The 10,671-nt window shown below is 43.6% G+C and overlaps 1 protein-coding gene across 1 annotated transcript; it reads left to right on the top strand.

Annotated features, from left to right (window-relative positions):
* Nucleotides 1-5,257: 5,257 nt before the first annotated feature.
* On the top strand, nt 5,258-10,665 carry Thumpd1 (THUMP domain containing 1). Its single transcript, XM_021167542.2, has 4 exons — nt 5,258-5,546; nt 6,574-6,748; nt 7,583-7,831; nt 8,820-10,665. Exons 1-4 carry the CDS (start codon nt 5,316-5,318, stop codon nt 9,215-9,217), a joined length of 1,053 nt encoding a protein of 350 aa, XP_021023201.1. The 5' UTR covers nt 5,258-5,315; the 3' UTR covers nt 9,218-10,665.
* The last annotated feature ends 6 nt before the right edge of the window (nt 10,666-10,671 follow it).

Here is a 10,671-nt window from a genome sequence, read left to right as displayed (position 1 = left end):
GGAGGAGGAGGAGGAGGAGGAGGAGGAGACAGAACAGGAGGGCTCTAGACAGAGCTCATGATGGACCAGCAGCATGTGCCAGAGTGAAATGCCTCCCCAGGACACCAGACTGCTGGAGCAAAGATAATCCAGAGAATTTTAAACAGCAAGTATTTGGGGAGCAGAGTTGGGGAAGTAGCCAGACTAGCATTAGAGATTTAGATTAGGGGTAATCTCCCAGTAATTGCACAGAGCCTAATAAATAAATATCATTCTTTGAGTCTCATTCATTTGAAGCTAGATGGGGATAAGTTTAATTTATAATATTTTACAAGAAACCACAGAACTCTTTCTAATGCTCTGAAAAGGACATTGCAGCTTTCCATATAGTAATCTTAACTGATTTTCTTTAAAATTTTTATGCACATTTATTTTCATTTTATTAAAATTTATTACAATTACAGTTTATTTGGCTCAATTCCAAATTAAAGTCCATCATTTCATGAAAGACATAGAAGCAAGGACTTGATGATATCAATTTGATGATATGTACATTTAGCAGAATATTAGTAGTAGATTCTCACATAGGGCCCATAACCTTTCTAGCTATGGGTTCTTGGCCTAATAGTGGTGCCAGGTATGGGTTTCATCCTGTGGAGTGGATTTAAATCCAACCAGAAAGAACTTGTTCGTTTCCATGATGTCTATGCCATGATTGTATATTTTTCTAGGCCAGGGTTCACACTTGGATGAGACTGATGATCACTCTTCTTCAGCAGTATGCACAGCACCTTTGTAGTCTATGACAATGATCCAGTAGCGATGGCATTTTCGTGTCAACACCAACTAGAGCTCTCCTTGTTCTATGACTCAAATATGTGGGGTCTTCATCAATAGGGTTTTACTGTCAAGTTCTAGAGAGTAACTGACTAGTTAATTTTGTCACCTTTACAATGGTCAGATTTATTTGGGAAGGGAGAGCCTCAATTGGGGAAATGCTTCTATCAAATTAGTCTATAAGGAAGTCTATAGAGGCATTTTCTTTCTTTCTTTTTTAATTTTAAACTTTATCATTAAAGCACATTGCAAATATAAAACCTGCACACACACAAATTAACCAAAACCCAGAAACATTTTCATGATTGACTTGAGAGGTCCATCTCGTGGATGGTGGCACCCTTGGGGAGGTGGTCTTGGGTGTTTTGTTTTGTTTTGTTTTTAAAGAGCAAATTGCGTGAGCTATGGAAAGCAAGCCAGTGAACAGTATTCCTCCATAGCCTTTGCCTCAGTTCCTGCTTCCAGGTTCTTGCACTGAATTCCCTTCTTAATGGACTATAAGCTGTAAGTGAAATACACCATTTCCTCCTCAAGTTACTTTTGACCATAGTTATTTCCCCCCCACAGCACCAGAAAGCAAACTAAGCCAGCAACCAATAGCAGGCAATAATTTGCAATGTTTAGGGGTCTGTGGAACCTCACTGGCAAACAACTCCAAAGGGGTGATTCATTTGTGGACTGCATTCTATTTGTTATTCTCCCCTTGCACTGCTGCTTCATTATAGGGTATAATTATAGGGTATAATTCTCTCCTGGTACTCTTGCCAGACCAACCTCCAGGGAAGAAAGAAGGTTTGAGGATGAAGTGTAACCAACAGGCCAATTATTCAACCAATCAACCCCATCTAATGAAAATCTAATTAAAACTCAGGAGTGCATACTGCTTAGTGAGCACACAGGATGCTCCTGGAGGATGAAGAAGCTGATTCCAGGAGGACAGGATACCGCAGCCCTGCATTTCGGGCCCTGAGAGATCTCGCCCTATGTGGTTCTTTATTTGGATTAAAAAAAAAAAACTTTGTAACAAAACTATAGTAATATCTAGAGCACTTTTTGGAGCCCTGTGAGTTGCTCTTTTGAGAGTCAGCCAACTCTTGGTGAGATGGGTGGATGGCCTGGGAAACTTGTAGCCAGTGTGTAGTTGCAATCTTGTTGGGGAATGTGTCCTTAAAGCTGTGGAGACTAAAGCAATCTCTAAACAGTGTAAGAACTGAGTTGTATTGCAGTATTCTAGTGACCGACTCACCTGTCTGAGCATTGTATAACCCTTTGTTCACTTACGCCATGACCTCATGTCAGCCATGGATGTTTTGCTGGTGTTTGTTCCCTATCATATCTGGACACAATGTGTGCACTGTTATTCCAGTTAGATTTTTTGTTATTTTACTCTCTGATCTTTTTCAGTCTATTTGGTACAGTGTCTGTCTAGGAACAATCCATGTATATAGAGATTTCCTTTCTCCTAGTGACCTCTATTTTTGTGATAGTACCACCTTCAAAAGAAGCTTGACATGGCTCCAGAGAAATGCTCTCAGGGTGTTACTGGTGGTACTGAACTTGATGCTTGCATCTGTTAAAAGATCAACTAAAGTATGTAACTGTTTTATTTTGTTAAGATTTCTTTTATTTTAAAGTGTGTGTGTGTGTGTGTGTGTGTGTGTGTGTGTGTGTGTTTGATATATGATGTCCACATAAGATGGGCTTGTGGAGGCCAGGGGGAGGGCACTGGATACCCCCAGAGCTAGAGGTATAAGGGGTTGTGAGCCACCTGATTCCAGTGCTTGGAACTCAGGTCTTCTCTAAGTGCTGTGCATGGTCTTAACCACTGAGCCATCTCTCTGGCTCCAGTTTTAAAGTTTATGTGAGCTACCAGCACTTCCTGAATTGGGCCGGTCCACATGGCAAGTTGTTATGTCCTCCTCATATCCCCAAGGGATGTGAATGGAAGGTTTTTATCTGTCAAATATTAAACCAAGCAAAGAGATTATTTTCATGGTTGTTGTTCAACTCATTGCTTTATCTGGACTATCCCTCTTGAAGGCAGTGTACTTGCAAACCAGTGTACTTGGTTTAGGTCTTAAGTGCCTTCCAAGCACCATGTATTAAAGACTTATTATCTTTATGTGATGCTACTGGGAGAGTGTGGAACTGTTGAGAGCTGAGAGAAATTAAATCTTGTGGTACAACCCTGTAATTCAGGATTTCAAATTAAGCCCTATCTGGTGAATAGAACAAGTTCAGACCAACCTGGAGAACTAAGTTAGACTCTGTTTTTGAATAAAAATTAGGAAAAGGATTGGGATATAGCTTAGTGGTCTGGATGTGTAAAGCCACATCTCACTGAGATTAAATATCTTTTGCAGGGAGGAATTGTGAGACCCCGACTTAAAGCGTTTCTCCCTAGAAGGTAAAGCCCCTGGATGTTCCCCAAACTTGTTTTCCCTGATCTCTAAAAATACAGCCAGAAAGAAGCTCTTTGTGCCTGGGTCAGATCCCTAGTACTAAACAAAGAGGTAAGGCTTAGTGAGATGAAGTTAGGCCACTGAGCCTGTGACTGCATGGGACTAATAGAAACCCAGGCCCCACTTTAAACTCTGTCTCACCTTCTGGACACCAGGAGATGAGAATCTTTTCATTGGTTCTTGTCATAATGTATATTGTCTTACCCAGTCAGAAGCAATGACATCAAGTGGCTTTGAATTGAGACCTCTAAACTCTGAGCTGAACAAATCTTGCCTTATGTTAAGCTGGTTATCTGGAGTTTCTTGGGTCAGGAACAGAAAATGACAACATAACTCTAATGCAACCAGTTGGTTTCCTGTGATGGACTGAGCTTATTCTTAGCTTTCTTTGAAATTCCAAGTTCTAGGCTTCAGTTTTCCTATGTGGGGACCAAGGTGTTAGGCTTTCCACTTAATTACTGTAAAACACTGAGATCTATCTATTCTATTCTATACTATATCTAAGATCTATACTATACTATCTAAACTATACTAAGATCCAGGTAGGTATGTCACACTCTATCTTTCTTTTCTTTTTTTTCTTCTTTTTTCTTTTTGGTTTTTTTGAGACAGTGTTTCTCTGTATAGCCCTGGCTGTCCTGGAACTCACTTTGTAGACCAGGCTGGCCTCAAACTCAGAAATCTGCCTGCCTCTGCCTCCCGAGTGCTGGGATTAAAGGCGTGCGCCACCACGCCCGGCCAGCCCTATTTTTCTTAAACTGTTATCTTTTCTTCTCCCCTATTACTTGGATGAGGTTTGTAGGTAAACCGAAAGAGAGCACCTTTCATGGTTCCCGGGCATTCCCATCAACCCAGGGTTGCCTGGGCCAGCTTTCCACTGGGCACTGACATCAGCCTTCCTTTTCCTAATCAGGAATATCACTTCTCTAATTAACCCTACTGTCATGTGTGTTAGGGTTCTAGAATCCAAACCACCCGAGCAGGCACAAGGGTCCAGCAAAGCATGATCTTTATTTGAATTAGGCAGCAAGAACCGACCAGTCAGGGACAACAGCACAGACTTGGGAGCCTACTGCATGTTCAAATGTCCTGTACTCAGGGTGATACTGATGGACCAGGGACACAGGGGCTAAACTGCATCCCTGAACCAGGATGTTACAGAGTGTTTAAGCCCATGTATATGTGTGTATATGAGCACACATGGCTGTTAGAGGACAGTTGCTAAGTTGGCTTCCCTCTTTTTACCATGTGGGGTCCTGGGATCTTCAGACTTGGGAGCAAATGCTTTTTCCAGCTGAGTTGGCTTGTTGGTCCAAAAAGAGGTTTGTTTTTTTAATTCTTGAGTTACTTCTACAATCCATCACACATTGTGTGTGTGTGTCTGGGTGAGATAATCTTTTTGGAACAAAACTGCTTTTGTCTCAATCGTTTTGTTCAGAAGCAAGAAATGTCACGTTCCTGTCAAAACCAGGGGCATGCAGAACATCTTACCACAATTTCACTCTCACATGTTAGGACACCCGTGTCTAACAGAAGCAAGGAGAAAGAGATTAATACAGTAGCTCTAGTATTAATATAGACACATTTTACAACTTAGTGTTTAATGCTCTCATGGTGCCAGGGTCTGCCTTCACTGAGTCTCTTCTGTTCCTCATGGTGATATGGTAGACTCCAGTGACTCCTGAGAAACCTTATAAGGACAATAAATGTCATGTTCTGCTGATGGCACGACCTCCGTACTTTAGACAGCGACTAGCACGATAAACCTTAACTTAAAAACAAATAAACAATAAATATGAACGGGTAAATAAACCATTTCTTTGTGAGCACGTTTTACACTCTGCTGGAGTTCAAAATCTACGTTTACGTCCAGGGTCCACTTGAAAGCTGTTGTCACTTTATGACGAGGACAGGGCGGCACCGGAGCCACCGGAAGGCGGCGTGCGGGACCGCTTAGGCAAACTGTCGCGTACGTGTGACGCAATCACCCCGCGTCCGCGCAGACGAAGACGCCAAGGAACGTGGATCGTAGGTAGCATGGCGACCACCGCCCAGCAGTCCCCTCAGCCGGTCGGCGGAAAGCGCAAAGGCAAATCCCAGTTCCTGCCGGCCAAGCGGGCCCGACGCGGTGACGCAGGCGGCCCGCGGCAGCTGGAGCCCGGCCTGCAGGGCATCCTCATCACCTGCAACATGAACGAGCGCAAGTGCGTGGAGGAGGCCTACAGCCTGCTCAACGAGTACGGCGACGACATGTACGGGCCGGAAAAGGTACGGGCCTCGGGGAGAGCGAGCCGCCCGCGGGCCTCTTCTGGGGTGCGGAGGCGGCAGTTGCTTCAAAGCGCCTGTACAGTGCTTGAATGACCCCGCTTACCTTCCCGCCCCTAGAGTGGCTGCTATTGCGGTCATGTGCCTGGTGGGCGTGGGCCTCCGGGCTGGCTCTTTAGGCTTTCTTGACATCACTAACGACAGTGACTCCCACGTCTCGATTGCCTTCTGTGGACCAGGGAGTGTGCTAAAACCCGTTCGGATGTGTACCTCTCGCGTCAGTGCGAAGTTGCTACAAGCTAAAATCTCTCTGAGATAGTGAAAGGGATGCTATTTTCCAAGTGCACTTGAAAATACATTTCAGATCTCATCCTATGGCGGTTTGGCAGCCGCAATATTATTTGGCTTAGATTCCGGATACACCTGCACACTCTGAAGTGTGGAGAAAGATAGTGTAGCAGGTCCCACTACTAGAGAGGAGGGGGGCAGAATAGGAATTTGTAAAGGCTCCTTCAGTGTACACAATTATTTTTATTACCTGATTGAAAATGACCTTGGTAGGACAGGGCAACAGGCACATGCCCTGTCTATGCTGGTGCCTCGTGCAAGTTCCCTTTTTGTTGAGCCCCTTTTGTTTTTGACAGAAGACTTTGCTGGCTACCTCAGGTTGGCCTCAGCTCCCCAGATGTAGGGATTACAAGCACCAGCCACTGCTTTGTGTGCTCTGTTTCTTATAGTTGGAGTAAGGGGTTTTAGTTCTCTCATACATTTGGTTCTAATCCTATCACAGCCACATTGCCTGCCTGCCACTATCCAGATGGGTCTGAAAGCATTTTCAGATGACACATACCACACACAGGGAATTTATTTCTTAATGTACATTTTGGAAGTTGTATTTTATTAATCTAATAAAAAATTTATTTGTCAGCATTGAGACCTCTGCCACTGGGGGTTTCACATAAGTAGTTAATTACAGCATTTGAACATGAGCTGTTCTATAATTTTTGCCTGTTGGTTTTTATATAAACAGTTTATAGACAAGGACCAGCAGCCCTCTGGAAGTGAGGAAGAAGACGATGATGCAGAGGCTGCCTTGAAAAAAGAAATTGGTGACATTAAGGCTTCTACAGAGAAGAGGCTGAGAAGATTCCAGTCAGTGGAGAGTGGAGCGAATAATGTAGTCTTCATCAGGACGCTTGGGATAGGTATGTCTGACTAGCAGCCCTAAGATCATCAATCCCATAGTATCTGGGCATTTCTGTCTTAGCAGATGCTGCCTAGACAACGGCTTCCCGGGTATGGCTGTTAATTATTCTGTGGAACGTTTCCACATCCCATCAACAGGACATCAGTTTCAGCAGGTTTTTGGAAAGGTTTTCAGACGACACACACCACACTCAGGGAGTTTGCTTCTTACGCCACACTGGAAGTGGTGCCATCTTAGTTTCCTAACAATGTAGAGTGGTGGAAGGTGGTGAGCGTTGGGTAAGAGTAGGGACCTGGCTGTGCTGCATCCTTCCTTTGGTAACTCAAGGTAGAGTGAAAGCGTGTATTCTGTCTCAAAAGAGCAGCTGCTACTTAGTTCCAGGTAGTTACCATTTAGGAATGGAGGGCCTGATCCACTTGAAACCTGGAAATAGAATTCCTTTGACTTTCAAATGTGGTCACTAATTTGAAAATATTAGCACTGTTGTCTTGGACAGATGTGTTAGTTGGGAAGTAGCCAGTGAATCACTGTGTCACACGGTGCTTGCTCTGTGGTGCTAGGATTCTTTCCCAGCTGAGAGCTGGACTTCTGTACTCCTTAACTAATGAATTAGGACTTTAAGTTACAGATTTTGTTTTTGTAAAAATATGCTGTGTAATGCTTGTTACTCTAATTTGTATTACAAGAAGACAACAGTAAGGTGTTGTGGTTTAAGTTTGATTCTGAAACTATCAACATTTATATTTGGTAGGTTCCTGAGAAATACTAGATGGAAAATAAAAACAAAACAGTCTTGTTTTTTTCTTTTCTTATTTTTCCTTTTTTCTCTTAGAACCTGAGAAATTAGTGCATCATATTCTCCAGGATATGTACAAAACCAAGAAAAAGAAGACAAGGGTTATTCTACGAATGCTGCCCATCTCAGGCACATGTAAAGCTTTTTTAGAAGATATGAAAAAATATGCAGAAACATTTCTGGAACCCTGGTTTAAAGCCCCAAACAAAGGGACATTTCAGATTGTTTACAAATCTCGAAATAATAGCCATATGAATAGAGAAGAAGTTATTAAAGAGTTGGCAGGTAAGTTCTCTTAGTAATTTTATATAGCCTGCTCTGGTTTATGCTTAAAAATTTTTAAGTTTAATACATTTTTTTTCTTCACCACATATATCAGATCTAAGTAATACTGGTATGTGAGGTAGATTCTCTGGTAGAATTCTTTGCAAATCAAAATTGACTATTTGGGAAGATACAGTGGCCTGCCTATACCCATGGGTGATTGGTCATTAGATCCCCTAGGGATACCAAACCTGTGCGTGCTCAGGTAAGTCTTATATAATGTTGGCTGCTTTGGTATAGTGTTTGCATATAACCTGCACATGTTCTCTTATATATTTTATATCATCTCTGGATTACTTAGAATACTAAGTCTGGTGGAACCTCTGTGAAAGTAGTTAAGTTCTCTTATGTAGAGATAATGACAATTAAAATCTGTCTGTTCTTGTTAAGCGGAGATACCATTTTCTTTCCTAAGTATATTGATTCACACTCAAATGGGTTTGTGCACGTGAGTGCAGTGCCCACAGAGGCCAGAAGAGGCCGTCAGAGCTAACAGGTGATTGTTAGCGTCTTAGCATGAATGCTGGGCACAGGTGGGTCTTGAGCAAGAGCAGTGCATGCACATTTCCTCTGCGTCATCGCTCTACTCTGCCAACTGTTGTCTAATTAAATGCCTCAAGGCTTCACGCATACTTATTTATTAAAAGCATTAATAGAGCTGCGCATGCATGCCCTTGATCCCACAGTTGGGAAGCACAGGCAGGCTGATTGCTATGAATTCCAGGCCAACCTGGTCTGCACAGTGAATTCCAGGTCAGCCAGTGCTGCATAGAGACCCAGTCTTGAAATAAAACAAAAAAAGTATTAATGGAATTTGATTGTCAGTCACAAAGAACAGTGAATTTTTATAAACACTGTTTTACCAAATCTTGTATAGTAAGGAATGAAAGCCTTGTGTGGCTCCATCAGGCTTAATGTTATCCTTCCTTCTTTCCTATTTTTGTTTCAGGAATAGTGGGCAGCCTCAATACAGAAAACAAAGTGGATCTCACTAATCCAGAATACACGGTGGTGGTGGAAATCATCAAAGCTGTGTGTTGCCTGAGTGTTGTGAAAGATTATGTGCTGTTCAGAAAATACAACCTCCAAGAAGTAGTGAAGAGTGCAAAAGACTCACAGCCTCACCCAAAGCTGGGAAATGGCAAAGAAGCAAAATTGGAACCTGATAGCAAGTTGAATCAAAGTGATCCCCCAGAAGGGAACCAGGTGGCACCAGAGAGTATCAAGGAGCTCGGGCAGACAGAGCCAGGGTCTGAAACCCAGGCAGNGAGTGAAGGAGACGCTAAACCTGAACCTGAAAGTCAAGTCTCAGAAGTACCCAAGACAAATGAAAATGAGCTCTCATAGGTCATTCTGTGGGAAGGTGGTCTCAGCTAGGGTTCCATGTGAAATTGTGATAATATATTTTGACNTTTGTGTGCTGCTCAATGCTGATCCCACAGTCCCCGNTGTCCAGGCCTGTATGTCGGTATGCAGAAGCATGCNCTGTTTCCCAGGGGAGGGTGCTAGGAGGATGGTGTTGGCTTCTCCTCCTCTTTACTCTCTCTAGTTTCCTTTTAAACACTGCCAACTGATGGAACTGAACAGTCTCTGAGAGGGAAATGACAGGACATTCCGAGGAGGGTGTGTGCTATGGCTCAGCTGTCCCTGCCGTTCTGTTGTGCACATAGAGAAGTGGTGTTGTGGATTATATGGGAATCACTTTGTGATGCTTTCTACTGTTTGCTTTTCTTGGGTTTTTGTTTGTTTTATGTTAAGAGCAAATCTGATGTCTCATCACTGCAGGTGTTTTAGAGAAGGTCTGAGTGGGAAGAGAACTGCTCTAGGTGTAGACCCAGGGGTGTTTCTGATAAGGTTAGGGATGAGGAATCACTGCCGGGCCACATATCCTAGTACACAAACCAGAAAAGAAAGCTACTATCCCAGGGTTCCCTGGACTGCTGTCCAAGCTGGTCTGTCAGCTTGTGGTGCTTTCCAGTGTTCGTCACAGGCAGAGATGGGAAGGGTAGAAGGGAGCAGTGAGTACTGTAACCCCAGCTGTCCAGGTGGGGACTGTAACATAGGCTGGGAACTGGGTTTGTGCTTAAATCTTAATGCACAGAGCTAGTGACGGGAGAATATATACTTCGCGTCACACAGCTAGAGGCTTGCTTGGTAAGCCAGACCAAGAAGATATGGGAGAAGCAGAGAATAGGCAGTACCTTGCTAATGCAGACGGGGCTAGATCATCCTCAGGTGTTTGACATGTTACCGCGGGTCTGAGATTGAAACCATCTTGAAAGCATAGGCCTTAGGGTCACTTAAGGGAACGGGAGGAGAGGATCTTGGTGCCTTCTTGTGGCTTGCTCCAAGATAGAGGGACTTTTCTTTTAATAGTGTAGGACAGAGGGCCTGAGGACCAGTTACTCATGGCTCAGACAGGTTGTTCTGGAGCAGGGCAAGTTGCTGCACTTGATCTATACTTTGCTTTTAACGGCCTTTTTATTTGTTTGTTTTCAACGAGTCCCTAGTGTGACTGGCTATTTGCCAGTTGTATAGTGCTGTGTGCTCTTGGGATCTAAATTCACTCACAGATTTTGCTCTGCCTTCAGATTTGCCGACTTTGTCTTCACTGACTTTTCAGTGTGCTAGCATACAGGTGATCCAGGGTAGGAACTTAGCAGTTAGTTTAAAACGATAGCAGTTAGGGCAGAAAATAAGGAAGCAGAAACCAAATCTCTGTGCTGAGGGTCCGCATGCCTGTCCTGCTCTGCAGAGAGGAGTCAGGCCCGGGCCTGGAGGACACGTTTCTCCAGAGCTGA

The sequence above is a fragment of the Mus caroli genome, chromosome 7, assembly GCF_900094665.2.
Source record: "Mus caroli chromosome 7, CAROLI_EIJ_v1.1, whole genome shotgun sequence".
Classification (NCBI taxonomy): domain Eukaryota; kingdom Metazoa; phylum Chordata; class Mammalia; order Rodentia; family Muridae; genus Mus; species Mus caroli.
This window is presented reverse-complemented; position numbering and strand designations above follow the sequence as displayed.